This window comes from Sinocyclocheilus anshuiensis, unplaced genomic scaffold (assembly GCF_001515605.1).
Source record: "Sinocyclocheilus anshuiensis isolate Anshui unplaced genomic scaffold, SAMN03320099.WGS_v1.1 scaffold802, whole genome shotgun sequence".
Taxonomy (NCBI): domain Eukaryota; kingdom Metazoa; phylum Chordata; class Actinopteri; order Cypriniformes; family Cyprinidae; genus Sinocyclocheilus; species Sinocyclocheilus anshuiensis.
In genome coordinates, this window is record NW_015547667.1 from 434,397 (window position 1) to 453,332 (window position 18,936).

General features: G+C 38.1%; 1 protein-coding gene across 1 annotated transcript; it reads right to left on the reverse strand.

Annotated features, from left to right (window-relative positions):
- Nucleotides 1-6,488: 6,488 nt before the first annotated feature.
- LOC107702640 (retinal homeobox protein Rx1-like) lies at nucleotides 6,489-13,086 on the reverse strand. The gene is made up of 4 exons (XM_016505022.1): nucleotides 12,798-13,086; nucleotides 11,386-11,763; nucleotides 8,627-8,877; nucleotides 6,489-8,126 (listed from the first exon to the last, which is right to left on the reverse strand). The coding sequence occupies exons 2-4, from the start codon at nucleotides 11,678-11,680 to the stop codon at nucleotides 7,680-7,682; spliced, it is 993 nt and encodes a 330-aa protein (XP_016360508.1). The 5' UTR covers nucleotides 11,681-11,763; nucleotides 12,798-13,086; the 3' UTR covers nucleotides 6,489-7,679.
- Between the last annotated feature and the right edge of the window lie 5,850 nt (nucleotides 13,087-18,936).

Consider the following 18,936-nt stretch of genomic DNA (forward strand, 5'->3'; position numbering starts at 1 on the left):
GACACATAAAACAAACAAAACAAGCCCTGTACCCCTGTTGAAAAAAACAGCATATGCTGGTTAGGTATGTTTTGAAATAAAATAAAATGAAAAACATATCCATAAACTTAATATTTAATGGTATTTGATGGTTGTGCATTGACCACACTTTCAATAAAGCATTAGCAATGGGCTCGAAAAAGATGTTTTTAGGCATGTTTGCCTGAGTTTTTGTTGCATTTGCACAGTTGTGACCAGCAGGCGTCACCAGCGTGAGGAGTTTCGAGCGATTCGAAACAGTGAATCATTTTCAATTGATTCAAAGTTACTCCATGAGATGGCGCCAACTTTGTTAATGAGTGAGTCGTTCAGTTGATAAGGAATATCGTTCTATAATGCAAATCATCCAAATTCTTAAGCTTAATGTATACATACTTTAATAGAAACTGCAGGTGGCTCTTCAAAATTAGGTCAGTCTATCAGTGCACAGCACACACTGAAAAAAAAATATCTTCACTTTTGGGATGATTTCTCATGTAATCTTGTTATAGACGCAGGGTGGCATACATTCTGTTTTTAGCAGTGGGTGTTTCCAGTAGTATCTGGAGCCTTTCTCTCATGCAAATTACATCTGTAACTAGATTATAGGCACGCTGGTGCTGATTGATTCACCCAGATGTGTGTTTGTGTAAGTACTAAACAGACAGGTCACACTTTTTACACCAGTGAATATTTATCAGGATAGGTTTTTTAAAAGGAAACACATGCTGGGGCATGTTGTCACACAGAATGGGCAATATGAAATAGAATCTAAAGCAGAAAAAAGTCATTTTCCTCAACACATCTGTAATTAAAATATATTAGGGGCTATTTAATGGCTTTTAAGCTAAATATAAGGAGCAAAACGAGCATAATTCAACAGTAAAATTGAAAAGCATAAAAATGTTTTGTCCAATAGAAACTAGAATGAATGAACTGTAATTTTACTAAAAACAAAATTATTTATAAAATGTATGAATTAAAATGAATCAATTGTAGCACCATGTATAAAGGATATATGACAACTTGCCCCAATCTGACAATTAAAACATAACAGATACCACTTTGTTCATAGTTGAAAGTTCTTGTGCAAAATAAATAAATAAAAAGGGCGAAGTAGAATTTCTGATTATAAAGCCTACCAGCTTCCCAATATAAAAGTTTCATAGCTATTATACATTTTATTATTAACAACTACCTTTAAAGAGGTCATATGATGCGATTTCAATTGTTCCTTTCTCTTTGGAGTGTTACAAGCTCTTGGTGCATAAAGAAGATCTGTAAAGCTGCAAAGACTAAAGTCTCAAATCCAAAGAGATATTCTTTATAAAAGTTAAGGGTCAGCCACGCCTACCTAAAACGGCTCGTTCTAACACGCCCCCACATGTCTACGTCACTGTGTGGGAAGATTTGCCTAACACCGCCCAAATGTTCACGCAAAGAAAGAAGGCGTAACTTTTATTCTGGCTGTAGTATTGTTGCTGCCACCATGTTGTGAATGCGCCGTGTGATTCGTTGTGAAAGCGAAACTACTTAAATACTGTTCTTTTTAGCAGCATCATATGACCCCTTTAAAGTAAAGTAATTGAAGAATCACCCATATATAGGTTATAATGTCTCTAAATGATTCATTTCTAACTGTCCTACTAATCATCAGCATTCCACATGTTTACAAATGATGACCAAAAAAAAACCCTTTTCACGATGAGAAGAATACTGGCGCCAGGCCTCAAATCTAGCCCAGCGCCTCCCACCCATTCTCCATGACCTCTAATTATGTCATGCGAAAAGAGCCGTGTCCCATTGAAAACCTCGCTTAATCAAACCCCATTAATTCCGCTGGCTTCCCGTATTATCCCCTTCGAGGAACGCGTCATCCCCATCAGCCTGTTAACTTCAGCCTGCGCCGTGTCGAGGGAGCAAAATAATAGATTATGCAATTAATTTAGTCATTAGAGACTTAATTGTTCTTAATGAATACAGTAACTCAGTGGGGGTGTCCTGTGATTCAGAGCGTCAGGATTTTCCCTCAATAACCACATGATCACTCAGCAAAATATGCTGGTTTCAGTTGTGTTTTTATGTTATAGCTCACAGGGATCACAAATAATTATCACCACATTTGTCATCGCTGATATTATGGCCATTTTAAATCTAGTTTGTCAAACTTAAAGCATGAAATCACATCCAGGCCAAATTTCACCCCAAAATTAAATGGAAAACCAATAGAATACCAATGTGATTTACATTATATCAAATTGCTGTATACGGTTATTATACAATATTTTTTTGTTTATTTGAATATTACCTTAAATTAAAAACAGCACAATAAACACACTCCTCGTGTATAAATACAATATTATATCAATTATATAATATTGTATAATTTTAATATAAGTATAATATAATATATACACAGTTTTGTTTCACATTACAGTAATTATATTTTTGGCATAATAATAATAATATTGTTCAATAAAAATGTCAAACTGCAAACAAAGATGAATTGCATAACAAATAGACTTAATTTTCTTAATGCAAATGTTCTACAGTATTTTACAGTACTTTTGAAGTTTAGTTTAGAATATGATGCTGTACAATAATAATACCCAATGCCAATATTGTGTAATCACAGCATATTATATTCATGTTTTAATGTCCATATTCTTATTAATTCTGAGTAATTCCTATAGTAGATTATGTGGTAAACATCTGCATTTGAAAATGAGACACGCAGAGAAAATCGTTTTACTAGCTGAGGTCACGGATTAACCCTTGGTTTATATATCTTGCTACCAGATGTCTGACTAAAGAAATTGGTGCAATATTTTTCCAGTCAGTTCATGTAGAGATTTTTTTAACAGATAATCTTGAGAAAAACTGGATGACATGTCACCCGGACTGAGTTATTAAAGCTTCTAACCAACTAAAAAAAACCTGTGAACCGAACGTGATATTATAAAATGGACCTTAAACACAACAGACTGACCCACATTCAAAGCATGAGAGTGGAAAAACAGCATATTTCCCTCAGCCTGGCGAACAAAGCTTTTTGCAGTGGATGAACTGCTGCTTTCCCATGATTCCTTTGTGCCAGTCCAGCTGAACGCATGCCTACCCTTAACCCAGCCGCCCGTCTGCCAAGATGTGCAGCGGTCAGTGGCTGCTCGGTCTCGACCTGGCCACTAATCCTCACACTGAACTCATCCTGGCCTGCGGGAAAAAGCTCTAATTGGGGGATTTTCTCCATCATTAACCTTGATGAGCAGCCTTCCCACCCTCCGTTCCCATCCGCGCAATCGCTAATACTTCCTACCTTGATCACTGCAAAGTTCAGCCACAGTACTAATATTTTTCACTATGTATAGCGTTTACATCAGCAAAACAGATGGTAAGGACCGTATATTCCCACAATTCCAAAAAGTCTAATGCAACCTGTTTTCACTGAAACTTATTTTAACATTAGCATTGCTACGCAAGTGTTAGTTTTAACACATTACCATGTGGCTCCTAGGAGATTGCTATGTGGAAAGCAGAACGTTTTTGTAGCATGTTGCTACAATATGTGATTTTAGTTTGCTATGCAGTTAAAGTGTTCACTGTGGTTTTTAGCATGTTGCTAAAAATGTTGTTTTAAGTTAGTTTTGGTATATTACGTTGTTGTTGTTTTTTTGTTTGTTTTTTGTAGAAATACATTATGTGGTTCTACATTGTTCTTGGACGTTGCCAAGGTGTTGCTATGCATTATGTAAAGTGTTCGGAGCGTTATGTTGCTATGTGATAGTTCTAAGTTAGTTTTAACACATGATTCTTAGGATGTGGCTATGTGTTAGCAGAGAGCTTTTGTAGCATGTTGCTACAATTTGTGATTTTTATGTTGCTCTTGTGGTTGCCAAGGTGTTACTATGCAGTAGTTAAAGTGTTCAGTATGGTTTTAGCATTTTGCTATGCAGTTGCTAGGGTGTTCTAAGTTAGATTTAGTACATTATTATGCCATTCCTAGGATAAAACTACAGTGGTTCTTGGTTTTTCTTGGTGGTTTCCAAGGTGTTTCGCAATTACAGATATTACAATGCATTTAGAGAAAGACAAGGCCTGCTTTGATATTACGGATCAGGGCAGTGAAATACTAATGGAGAATTTAGTGCCGGCCAAGCTGAGATCACCTGTCATGTGACAGGAAATGAACAACCTTGCTGAGACATGGACATTTTGAATTTGTAGATTTAGTTTAATTCTATTAAAATAATTCTACTTAAGTCCATTATTGTTGTTGCTATGTGGTTTACAGTAAGTGTTCTATGTGGTTTTTACAATGTTGCTATGTGGTTGCTAGGTTGCTCTAAGTTAGATTTGGTATATTACTATGTGTTTTTTGGTAGAACTACATTATGTGGTTCTGGATTGTTCTTGGTGGTTGCCAAGGTGTTGCTATGCATTATCTAAAGTATTCATAGTGTTATGTTACTATGCGGTCGCTAGGTTGTTCTAAGGAAGTTTTAACACAAGATTCTTATGATGTGGCAAAGTTTTAGCAGAGAGCTTTTGTAGTATGTTGCTACAATATGTGTTTTTTACGTTGTTCTTGTGGTTGCCAAGGTGTTGCTATGCAGTAGTTAAAGTGCTCAGTATGGTTTTAGCATGTTGCTATGCAGTTGCTAGGTTTAAGTTAGTTTTAGCACATTTCTATGTTGTTCTTAGGACATTGCAATGTGGTAGCAGAATGTTTTATTTTTATTTTTTTGTAGAACTACAGTATATGGTTTTAGGTTGTTCTTGGTGGTTCCTAAGGTGTTGATATCAGTGTTGGGGAAAGTTACTTTTAAAAATAATGCATTACAATATTGCATTATTCCATAAATAAGTGACCAATGGCATTACTTAATTACTTTTTATGGAAAGTAATGCATTATGTTACTTTTGCCTTACATTTTGTTATCTGGGCTGGGCATGCTTATTTGTTTTTAATAACAAAAAACCCCAAAAATTATATTTTTGGCAACTGTAAAGGTCTTTTCACGACAGAAGTGAAATTAATAAGCCTCAGATTGAAGAAAGTGCCTCTGCACTTCACTCATGATTTCTCTCAACATGGGACAGGAGAGATGTCTATGAATAAATGGGAAAATAAAGTAACTTGCGTTATGTATTTGAAAAGTAACTTAAATATTTAGTTGTAAATTTAAAAGTAATGCATTACTTTACTAGTTACTTGGGAAAGTAATCTGATTACATAACTTGTGTTACTTGTAATGCTTTACCCCCAACACTCGTTGCTATGGATTAGCAAATGTGTTTGGAGTTATTTATATCAAGTTGCTAAGCGGTTGCTATGGTGAGGTGGGTGGTTGCTTACCATCTTCTCCTTGGCTTCTGTCCCTGCTTAAAGGAATAGTTCACCCAAAAATGAAAACTTTGTCATTTACTCACCGTCATGTCGTTCTTAAAACCTGTATAAGTTTTTTTTCTTATGCTGAAAACAAAAGAAGATATTTTGAAGAATTTTGAAGAACCAAACAGTTGCTGGTCCCCATGACTTTCATAGTAGGGAACGAAATACTATGAAAGTCAATGGGCACCATCAACTGTTTGATTACCAACATTCTTCAAAATATCTTCTCTTATGTTCAACATAAGAAAGAAACTCATACAGCTTTGGAATGACATGAGGGTGAGTAAATGATGACAAAATTTTCATTTTTGGGTGAACTATCCCTTTAAGGTCTATGGAATTTTTGTCTGTTTATTTCACCCCCTAAATGTAAAATCTGGACCAAAGCAAGTCCACACCTTCTGCACTGTTGTAATCATCATATGAAACATTACAACACGAAAGAGCCTACATTCACACCCCTTTGCTCTTTTCCCAGCACATGTTTTTTGGGGCCCCAGATGGCCCCCATAGTGTCCCATCTGTCCAAGAGCATTGCTCACACATCATGAATACAGCCGAGCACCAGGCACTCTGAACATGTGCCTGAACAGCAGCGTCAGGAGGCAATTAGGGAACAGCGGACCCTGGGGCCAGTGCCCCCTCCCGGGCAAGGCTGATTGACTGGAACCTCATCTTCCTAACGGGCTGGCTCGGCGCCACCAGTCAGGAGAAACAGAGACAGGAGGGGCTGTGAAAAAGACAATTTTTCCTATAGTTCAACCAGAGACATAGACGTCCAAACAACAAGTTGACAGCAAATCTCTGAGAAACTAGATTTGTTTATTCTTAAGAATGTTTGTGGACATTCATTGCTCTGCTTGATTCAAAGGTAATCGTGAAAACATCTAGGACACATTACAAACATAGGAACCACATTCACATTCTTGGACAAAAATAACATCATACACTCATATTAATTACCCATGATTGTCATATTGCTGTCTAACTTTGGCTTTTCAATTGTTCAAACTGTGCAAGTCATCTAAACGTCATAGATTCAGTTTGTAAACTAATGTTTGGCCCAAAGGACCCCAGAACTGTGGAAACCAACATTAAACAAAAACCAACTGACTAATACAGTTTAATCAACTGTATATATTCATAACATCTACAAACTCTTCATCCTTGACATCCTTAAACAGCTAAAACATTATTAGTAAGCATAGTTTGTTCAAATGAATAATTCAAATTGTCCTGAAAGTTTAATACCTTTCCTGACAGGAGTCAATATCTAGCTGTCCAGAACTTCATTAGTCAAACACAACTACACATGATTTATTGCTACAAAAACTCTGGCAACATGAACTGAGTGAGTTTCCTTTCGAAAATAAGCAGCAAGTCCCACTTGCATGTTTGTGAGACATGACATTGGTTCTTTGAAGCCAGGTCTGTTTTGAAGGTTATGAAGTCATCATAAAATGAAACTTAAAGCACAATGATATGGTGTATTATCTAAAAAAAACTTCTGATTTTGATTGGTGTTTTATAGTGGGTCTCTGACAGTCTTTCCCTCTAAAGAAGCTGAAACAAAAAGATCAGACTTGGATCCACTGGCCCAAACAAAGGGGGAGTCACGATGGGGTGATGGCAGAGAGTTTCCCCTTCTGCTCTTCTGCACGTACAGGAGACTGGTCTGCCAATAAGCGTTTGCCTCTAATGAACACTGAGGCATACAAACTTCTCCCCCAAAACCAATCATTTCTGCCCCTTGTCCTTGCCATTGTGATCAAAACGAGGGGTTTTGATGAAATCAGCTGCCTGTGTAAGAGGTCTTTTCTTACCACTGACCATATTTATCTTCTGTTTAAACCCAAAACACCTGGACCAGTCCTTCAGGAGGAAGTGTGAATTTGCAGACAGAGGTCATGTGATGCAAAACACGCCCTCATATTCACATTTCAGTAACTCTGGTTTTAGAATCCACTCCAAAACCAATTAAACCTGTTAGGACAGTGAAAGACATAAAACACGCCAATGTGTGCCTTACAAATACATATATGGAACATGCTAAACCATTTTTTTTTTCTTCATCCAGACTTAGCGGTTGTTATATCCAGTTGCAAAAAAATAAATAAATGGCACACAACTCATTTAACACCTACATTTTGCTGCCCCAACCTGAAGGTTTTCTGACCTGGAGAATAGACAAGAAACATGGTTCTTGAGTAGCCTTAAGAACCAATTAGTAACCAAGAAATATGAAGGTCCGCAGTCAAAGAGAGATGTCTTAGCACATGGGTTGCCAGGTTTTGTCCATGGACTGGATGTGCTCCTTAGCTTTCATCCTCAGAGCGGCAATGCTTGAACTGCGCTGATCTACATCCTCCAGAGGGTATTTGTCGGTGAAGGGAGGAGGGCATTGGTATGGAGGTGGCGCCATGGGCTGCATGCTTTGGGCCATGGTTTGGGAGGGACTGAAGAAACCGTGACTGGCATAGCCCGCTTGCAGTCCTTGTGTAGGACCCATGAACCCTGGGATGCTGTGCACTGGAGTGGCACTAGATAAAGGGGAGGGCAGCCAAGGGTCAAGGGTCAGAGTGTTGTTCATGGGCCCCACAGTGGGGTGCATTGGCGGCCGGTTGAAGGAGAGCATGGGGTAGTCATGGAGCTTCATAGTGCTGGCGTCTATTTTCTCCTGTCGCCTCCATTTAGCTCTGCGATTCTGGAACCAAACCTGGGCAAACACGTACGCCTCAAATAATCAATCTGTTATGGCAATCCTATGCTTGTAAGATGGTGTTTCACAAAAAGCATCTGTGCAATAAGACTATTTGTTTCCTGAACTTACTGGGAAACAACCAAATTTGGATTTGTCATGGATCATGTTTAGAAACCCTACTGAAAAGACCAGCTGAGGTTGGCATGAATGCTGGTTAGTGCTGCTTGGTATTTTCATGAAGCTACTTGAACAAGGTGGTCTTGCAAAATAAGCCAGTTCTTTTTTAAAGTGGTCAACTAATGTGGACATGCTGGTTAAGAAGTTTAAGCAAGCTGGTTTCAGCAAGTCTGTGGTTGAGCAACCAGGTGAGGAGAAAGCAGAACTTCAGCATTTCACGGTAGGAACCAGCATACCAGATCCAAAGCATAACGTACACTGGAGACTGGTTTTATCAACACGGTATGATCTCCTCTGAAAACTGATACTTTTAATTTCACAAAGAGATTGAAACACACCTGCACTCGAACTTCAGGGAGGTTGACTTTCATGGCCAGCTCCTCTCGGCTGTAAACGTCAGGGTAGTGGGACTTCTCGAAGGCTCGCTCAAGCTCATGGAGCTGGTAGGTAGTGAAGGTTGTGCGGTTGCGGCGGTGCTTTTTCTTGGGTTGCTCCCCGTTGGCCAAGTCCGGAGACTTGCTGTCACTCTCGATGGACTTCCGCAGGTCACTCAAGTCCCCGTCGCACTTGTTGGAGAATATGTCAGCGTCTAAAGCCACAGGTGACAAAATAACAAAAGACTTGAGAGTCCACTTTAGACAGACATTTACGTGATGTTTCAACAGAATTGCATTGTGAATATATTGCAAGATTGCAATGCCACTGGAACAACCTGGGATTAAGAGCCATATCCAAGGGCACAAAGTTCTTTTGGGACTGAACAAGCAACGTTGCTATTACCAGTCCTGATTCTTGACCACTAACACCACACAACCTACTATTTTACACTGCAGTAAAATTAAGTAGTGACGAGATGACTAATATGATCTTTGTTATTTACAGATGGTGACTACATGTAAATTCATTACTGATATGGTATTTACAAAACTGAGATTCTAATCCCATAATACTCCTGGCCAAAAGCTCTTGTAATACACAGGCTTGGACTAGAGCAGTTTTATTTTCACTGATTGTAGGCATGGCTTTCACTGAGGGTTTCCCATACCGTAATCCAAGCAGAAACAGATGTAGTCTGTTAATTCCCCTGATCGTTTCCCTGTAGACCAGACCATAATCTACCTAAGGACTTCATTTGATTCTACCCCATGTCCTCAACATAAGGTTATGTTTCTAGGAAAAGCTTTACCTTGGTAAACTGGAGAGACCTACTGGCAGTTGGCAAGCTAATTCAATTAATGCTAGTAAAATACTGATCATCAGGGCAAGTGGATTTGTGTACTGCACTCATAAAATGTAGCTGACATATTCTTCTAGTTGGTGCTGTCCAACTGTAAACGAGCTCAGAACACATGGTGACTAAACAAGTGAGCATTAACAATAGCTGCAAAGTTGTTATGTGCATGCAAGCCAAATAGCTGTTAATATTAAATTGGCGATAGTATCATGAAGCTAGCAAGTCACAGATACGGTGCCAAGATGGTATCTACAGACAATTTCAGTGCTGAAAATCTGCAACAACAAAAAAAAAAGATTTAAAAATGTAAAATGTGTTACACATTGATAATAGCACTACACTTTTATCTGTTAGCTTTTTTCATTAGTAATGAAATGCTGCAGGTTCTATTAGTAACTCAGACGCTGCAGGTTCAATCCCAGATAAGATCAACCAATGAACTGGACTTGAAGTGAACCCTTATCATTACTGTGTCCTTAAGGACACTTATCTGCAGATTTAAGCTTCCTGGGGTGACTGTCCTTGCAATCAGCACATGGTAAATTCACGCTTTGGGAAAAGTGTATGCTAATGAACACAGACTTTCTGACTACCTGAATACACTTATCCGTAGTGGAAATAAAATGCATAATCTCAATGTAGGTTAGCTAGAATGGAATACACTCCTTAAAACAGTGATTACATGAAAACAAAGTATGAAAACAACTCAGAAGTACAAGGATTAATTATCAGGCAGGAACAAGTGTTCTGGGTTAGCGGAGCTAGCATCATTAACAGGCAATAGACTGAACTCACACAATGTTAGGGGGTCAATCCTGGTTCAAGGATCAGCACACCACCTGTCAGATTCAAGACAGCCCAATAAAAACGCTCAGACTTGCTGGCAACTCGCGTCAAATGAGGACAATCAATCTCAAAGGCTCAAACCGTTCAAAAGGATCTTGTCCGTTTTGAGTCACGATAACAGACAAGTCAACTCTGGGTCATGCGAGAGATTCTCTCATCACAGGACTAAGAAGCATGATGGATTATGAGCCCAATGGAAAAAAAAATTGGCGCAGAATTGTTGTGCAATCTTGTTTAAGATAGGAGAAGATTATAGGAATTCCACAAGGGGATGAGAACAAGGGATGAACCCCATTGCCAAATTATTTTCAGGTTTGAAAGGACCTTTAAAGACTTGAAAATGTGATTGCTCTTTCATATTTAGGCTCGATTGAGCCTGGCATATTACCACTCCCAAAAAACACACCATAAAAACAAGATCTCTTAATAATCGCATAGAGTTTCTCAAGTTTTAATGCTCGACAAATGGATGTCCCAATTCTCTTCAACCAAAGTCTGAGATTTTTCCAAGACCAAATTATCTTAGCTAATATCTTAATGCATGTCAAGCAATCTTCTAATTAGGAATTTTAGATGAAACATCTGAGGCAATTTTGAAGCATACAACACTATGAAAGAACAACTAAGCAAAACTATCTAGGAGCGTCCATCTTTCTTCAATCCATAGTGTTAATGGAAACTATGGATGGCATGTTAACAGAATGCATCTAGGTAACTGTGCCGTTGGTTTTGTAAGTCAAGTCAAGTCAAGTCTGCTTTATTGTCAATTCTTCTTGGGAACATCACAGAGTTACGTAAAAGAAGCGTCAGACTTTCGTTTAGGTCTCTTAAGGTGACGCTTGATGCTAATGCCCTGGTGAGCTGCCACTGTCACCTTAAAATCAACAGGAGGGCTCAGCATAAGAAGTCTCTGGGTTTTAGTTTTTAACAGTGTGTCTCAATGTACTAACCATCACAGGAGGCTAGTTAGGGAGTAATTGCAAGAAACACTTGATATTTGACCTATGAAGAACTTACCATGAAATGCAGGTTGCTCCGAGCCGTCCCTGAGGGGTGGCAGGTGCCCGTAGGGTTGTACCCGCTGGTCCTGCTTCCCTGGATCTCCAAGACTTTCACCTCCAACTTTGTGTGTTACCGAATTGCCGCCAGAGTTGAGCAAAGGATCCTGGTCCTTGTTGAAGCCCAGGATGACATCTATGCTGTGGACAACGGCGCCCACTGCCGCGCCCCCCGCTTTGACCATCTCGTGGAAGCTACTGGGCGAAAGACAGCTGTCATCCACCATGTTCATGGTGTCCAGTGACAAATGCATTCGAATGCTGGGATGAGGCCGTCCAACTAATGAAACCACTTGATCTTGATCTGATGGAGGAATCCAAAACGGACTGGTTTTACCTAGTTGAAGACATCAAAAACAGACTAAAATCAACAAGTGCACTAAATAATGCATTAGAAGCCAATTTCTTTATTAATATTTCTTTATAAGTGTCTTAATAAGTTCTATTTTCTATGACTATTTATAGAATAAATAAGCTATTCTCCAGGTATTAATGGTTTGGCTAAGCAAGTTCAAATAAGCTCTTCTATTTTCTTCCAACTTTACTTTTACAGATAATGTAAAATTGTAAAAAATTAAATAAAAATAAATAATAATAATAAATAAAAAGTTTATAAATGTATACATAATTCATACATATCCAAGCATATAATAACATACAATGTAGTCTTTTTAATACAATAAATGGTTGACACACCCAAAAGTGTCTAAAATCAACCGGTGTGCAAAATAATGCATTTCAGATCAATTTCTTTATTAACAATACTTTATGAGTGTCTTAATGAGGTCTCATGTCTATAAATATTCATAGTTTAATAGGCTAAACAACTACTTTACTTTTTAGAGATAATGTAAAAAATTCACAGACTAATCTATTCGTAATGAATAAATATCACACCACATAACAACACACAATATAATATCTGCATTCACAGAAAAGCAGATGATCTAGGCATATGACAAAGACATCTATATGAACATTAACATAACATTCATATTTGTAATTACTGGTAATCTGACAACAGCAAGATTAACATTTTTCTTCTATAAATTCAAATACATAACCAGATTCAAATAATATCTAAACCTCCAAAATTGAGCTTATATAAAAATGTTAAATATTAAAATAAATATTTATTATCAATAATTATTTATTAAATGTATATACATTTATTACAGCTACATGAACATGTATATAATAGTATCTTTTAATATTATAGCAATTATATATATATATTAATATATGTGTATTATGTATATTATCAAAACCCAAGAATGTCAAATATTTCAAATAAAAATGTCTAAAAATTCATTTTTTTCTGTGAATGTGTCTTTGAAGAAAGTTTCCGCAGGACAGAGTGATGGGACGTACCTCTGACACGAGATGCTCCGTGCGCTTTCTGTCTCCAGACTGACCCGCATCCACCTGTTTCTCCCTGCAGCGGGTCACATGCGGGTGGTGAGCACGCCTCCGTCTGCTACTGTACGCCCCGACCGACCGCGACCGCTCTCACTTTAAACATGAAAACATACACGAATGCACAGAAGTTCTCCAGTGGATTCCGCTGGACAGAGAGCTGGTGTGTGTGTGTCTCTTCAGAAGGGAAATAATAGCAAGGGATTACAGGAGCTCATTAATTGGGACTCTTCCCCCTTAAGAATGATTGACAGACGGTTTCTGCTCAAGTAATTGCTCTAAATGGAGCTTGAATTCACCCCACAGGAGGAGGGCGACACTAATGAAGCTGTTTCTCCGTCCTCTTACAAAATTCAATTGTTTTAGAGACAAAAGGATGAACTGAAAGTTTTCACTGATGCCTGTACTATTAAAACTAAAAGACCTTTCACCGGAAAGCTGTTACTGACATAAATATGTAAAAATATGCCTACTGGTAGAATGTCATTAGCCTTAAAATGATAGACCCATTACTAAAACAAATATTCATTCTTGTACAAAAAATGCTAAAATATATCCATTAAATAAATTATAAATATCATTTTATGTATTATTATTACACAATTGTCATATACATATATTACATAAAAAACTATATATATATTTATTTTTTGAAATATTCGTATACTTTTTAATATGCTAAAGATATGTATAAATAATGTGATCAAATATTAATACAATTTAAAAATGTTATAAAATGTGAAAAAAATTACATGTAAATATTTATGCATATTAACATAGACCGATGACATGTGGAGCATGTCTTGGCGTGAACGGCACGCTTCACAGAAGGTATTACAGTAAAAGCTCAATACTATCACCTGCGGAATAATTAGCCGAGTAATTAAAGCAAACGATATGAGCGCAGACTCGTTTAACAACTCATTAAAGAGTTAACCTAATCAAACTCATGAGTGATCATTGCTTATTAAGAGATATGACCTCAGAACAAGATTAACTTGTTCACGTTCAAATGAATCCATGTAAACGATCCTACTGCGTCCACCAATACGTCTGTATTTGCTCATTTCTTCTATGTGTGTGTAAAATATAGTACAAACTGTAATTTCTATTACACATACAACAGAAACATTAATTTTCTGGCTTGTAGACACGTATTGTCTTGTCTTGGTATGATGGAATCATTGGGAGAAGTCTTCAAGACACTGAAGATTTCCTCTGTCCTCAATGAAGTCTTAAGATACTTTGAAGAAGCTCACTTATTGTATTTGTTTTGGGTCAGTGTTCGTGTACAGAAGTGAGACGAAACATGAAGAGTAAAGAAATGGTCTGAAATTGCATGACTGGGTGAAAGTATGTCTTCCAAAAACCTCGCAAATCTCATTGAAATCTACAATACCTTGGCTCAGCCAAATGTTATGGCCAGTGCAAGTGGCTAAAGCCAGCCAACACGAAAGACCTCCAGGAAAGATTGACTTTAAACCGTATGCTTGCATACATGTTGCCAGATTGATGTCTAAGTCTCATGAGCCAGAGTCAATCCTCGAAGGACAAGGCTGAAGATAGAAAATACCTGGAAAGCTTGGAGTTTCATTGTACAGCTGCATCTCACGTGCATCCCTGTTGGCTCATGAGGCATTTGAGCTTAGAAAGGAATGGGAATCTATCCATCTATACATCCTCAAATCCTCCTACTTAGCAGAATCTGTGTTCCCATATATTTGGTGTCAATGTGTCCAATCAAACTCTAAAGCATTTTAGTGCCCTTTGGTTTTACTTGGTGGAAGCTAGTCAAACATGGACATGCTGAGAACATTCCACTTGTCCAACCTTGACTAACTTCTCCAAAGCAACACCAAATTGCATTAAAATACTCTAGAGTTTGATTGGGCTAATATGCAAATATGTCAGAATTCAGTTTTCTACAGTAAACAATTGCGGTTGGGAATGTCAAATCTTGGTCCAACCTGCTGGGAGCCACCGAATAGACCATTGGTCCAACCAGTTGGGAACCACTGACTAGACTACTGGTCCAACCAGCTGGGAGCCACTGACTAGACTGTTAGTCCAACCAGTTGGGAACCACCAACTAGACTATTGGTCCAACCAGCTGGGAACCACCGAATAGACCATTGGTCCAACCAGTTGGGAACCACTGACTAGACTACTGGTCCAACCAGCTGGGAGCCACTGACTAGACTGTTAGTCCAACCAGTTGGGAACCACCAACTAGACTATTGGTCCAACCAGCTGGGAACCACCGAATAGACCATTGGTCCAACCAGTTGGGAACCACTGACTAGACTACTGGTCCAACCAGCTGGGAGCCACTGACTAGACTGTTAGTCCAACCAGTTGGGAACCACCAACTAGACTATTGGTCTAACCAGCTGGGAACCACCATTGGTCGAACCAGCTGGGAACCACCGAAAAGACCATTGGTCCAACCAGTTGGGAACCAACGACTAGACTCTTGGTCCAACCAGCTGCGAACCACTAGCTAGACTAGTAGTCCAACCAGCTGCGAACCACTAGCTAGACTAGTAGTCCAACCAGTTGAGAACCACTGACTACACTATTGGTCCTACAAGTTGGGAACCAAAACTAGACTATTGGTCCAACCATTTGGGAACCACGTCTAGACTATTGGTCTTGTTCAGAGTCATCTTGAGAGAAAGGTCACTTCTTGTCAACAATTCGAGTTCTCGGTTTGATTTTTGATGGGATTGGAAGAGAGACAGTACAATTTATTCGATCACGCTGATGTATTTCCTGAAGCTCCGCGCTTGTTTCCTCATTACACTAATTGAGTACAAATTGGCTCAGAAGGTGCAGCGCAGCTATCAAGAGGATTAGGTTTATCAGATGACAACGTAAAGCCCTCTGATCCTATTAGACGCAAAGCAGCTAATGCAGAGGAGCTGTGTCAGCTCACCGGGGGGAAGCAAGGAGAAAGACAAGAGGCAGAAAGTTGGCTATTGTACACAATGTTTTGTAAACGGAAAGCATTTTATGCAATTCAGCTTATCACCATGACAGTTAGCTCTGCTCTTTATGTGCATGATCATCAGTAAAATGGGCTTGGTGAATCCTAAATTTCAACAAAATTAATGCCTGTTCACACCAAAGACAATAACGATATAGTTTTGAAAATCATTCAAAATTTAGTAGAGTTTAGACCCCAAACATAATCATCTACAACAATGTCGTTGGAATCAGTTTCAAAATGTTTTTTTTTCCACCTGATGAATGATTGACAGCCAATCAGAATCCATTATGCTTTAACAAGCTCAAGCATTTAAAGTGCCAGACAACATAACTGAAGTGTCCAAATGTAATAAACAGGGTGTTATGGTGCATTGGTGTGGATGCTAATATAGTTATCGTTACAGTTATCTTTATTGTTATCATTCTTAGTGTGAACGGCCTTAAGGCCCAATGAATCTGCATGACGAGTGTAGTTTTTGGGTTGTTTATAGCTAATAGCTTTTGCTTTAAATCCCAGTCATTAACATGACTTGCTACTTGTCATTGCTAATTTGTAAGATGGGACTTCATCTAGATTTTATGCAACAAATCATTTGTGTGCCCAAGCAAACAAGAGAACTCTTTGAAATTTGAAATGCACTATTTACAATTTCGCCAACTTTTATGAGCATGTTAGCATATAAATACTAGCCTCAAAGCTTTAGTCCGGAAATGGACTAAAATCCACAAAAATCTAATTCTGATTTAATGGGGTCCTTAAATGGTGATGTTAGAAGTCTTCACAGATATGCAAACCTGATCTGTAAACAAGATTAATTGGAACCAATGCGAATACGAATGAACAGTTAGCGATATAGCTTACCCCGACACCTAGTGGCAGTTTTGGTTACTGATGTTATAGCGTAAATAGCAAATCTTGGTATTATTAGTGATTTTTACTAGTAAAATGGAAGCTACTGCGATAAAGAGCACATGCTTGCCCCCATTAGGAGACCCACTCAGTGTAAAATAAAACAGTTTTTAACGGGCTAGTTTGTCCAAAATCTAAAACTCGTCATCATTTACTCACCCTCAAGTTTTTCCAAACCTGTATGAGTTTCAACACAAAAGAAGGTCTTTTGAAGAATGTGAGTGAGCAAATAGTTGTTGGTCCCCAGTGACTTTCATAATATGAAAAAAAAAAAAAAAAAAACTATGGAAGACAATGTGGTCCAAATACTGTTTGGTAACTTTGTTGAGGGTAAGGATTTAATAGTAAAATATGAGGAAAAACCTGCACCTTTAAAACAACATTTGGCCTCAACTAAACTTTTGCATGGCATGTCGGGTAGGTATCCAAAAATGGATCAATCCTGTTCAGAGTGACTGGCATGCGTTTATCCCGCAGTGTTGTCCTCACCGTTCTCCTGACATCTTTTAGTAATCTGTAGATTAGTGTGTAAGACCCCTCTGTCGACCCGGTGAACGATGTGCAGTTTACCTGTACAGCGATTAAGCAAACAACCATATGGAGGCTCACACTGGAGCTCGGCATCGTTTTTTCTCAGATTCTCACATCCAGCCAGAAATTTCACAAATGTGCAAATGTGTAGGTTGATCACGGGACCCCTGTTGGGAAGAAACTTAAAAATGATAACCAGTTTAATTTAATCAAAATTTTTAATTTGCTAATTAAAACCAACGCAATTACTAGCGGTCAGTTGCATAATGTGTAGTAAGATGCGTCACACATGTAAACTGCTAAACTAATCATCGTCTAGGTGGTTTTGTAATGTGTGGCTTTTGATAAGTCAAGCAATAATATTACTAGTGATCATAGTTTGAAGTAGTGATCTGATCAAACACCTTACAGTAAGTACTAAACTATGCTGTGCTCCAGACATGAATGATTTCTCAAATCTGCACAATGTGACTGCATGGCACCCCTTTGGCAACTTTTGCATGGGTAAACATCACATGCCGTCAAAAAAAAAAAGTCTTGTTTTTGTTAGTAACACACTACTAATTAGTAATGTAATTTTAACAGCTTTCAGAGGTTTGTGCTGCATCAGTGACTGTGTTATGCCTTTAATTTGGGTTTTTGGCCCCGTTTGCCCCTGCAGGATCAAAAGACAGTTTACGCGCTTCACAGCCCAGAAAGAACAAGGTTAAACTTTCCTCCTTAACACTTAATCTGATACTCTTAACGTTGTTAAAGCTGATATTCCTCTGGAGACGCTGACGTGCTTCGGCCTTTAATCGGCCGATAAGATGCTTCACCTGTCAGTCAAATGGTCTTCTCCGCCCCTTATTCTAAAAGGGTCCACAGGCTCCTCCCACTCTGACATCACTGAGTAAATCTTTCCATGACTAGGAGAGATAGATTAAAGCATGAGGCACGTATACCCATAATAACAAACACTTAAACAGACACTTACAGCTCTTTCCCATGCTACAATAGTTCATAGTGATGACTATCAAGCACTATAAATAGCAAAAGCATAAAAGTATAATAACAGTGATTCACATGGCTCACTATATTCCAAGTCTTCTGAAGCCATATGATAGCTTAATGTGAGAAGCATTTTCAAATACATTATACAGACACATACACACACATTATGTAATACCAGAGACGACCAGTAGAGGGAGACACTGGCAACGAGTAACTGATGTTGGTTGTTTTAATAGGATTAAAGTAGATCAATTAATGTTTGGTTTCTAAAAACATCCCTCTGCACTGGATGTGGTCTCACTTTTACTCTCAAAACCTCAAAAATGAACAGTAACAGTCATGCTTGACTTATAATAAATCAGAATTTGACCCATAAAAATACTAATTTTCATAACTATTAAAATCAAAATTGACTAATTTAAATTGACAAAAAAGTCAATTATGATGTAAAAATTACAAATGGTCGATTATGAGATAAAAAGTCACAATTACGAAAAGTTGAAATCGACTTTTGACAAAATCAATTAAGAGATAAGAAGTCAAGATTATGAGAGTTGTAATTATGACAAGTCTAAACTGACAAAACAGTCATAATTATGACAAAAATGTATAGCATAAAAATTATAATTATGACATACTAGTCAATTATAAATGAAAAAAACTAAATCATGA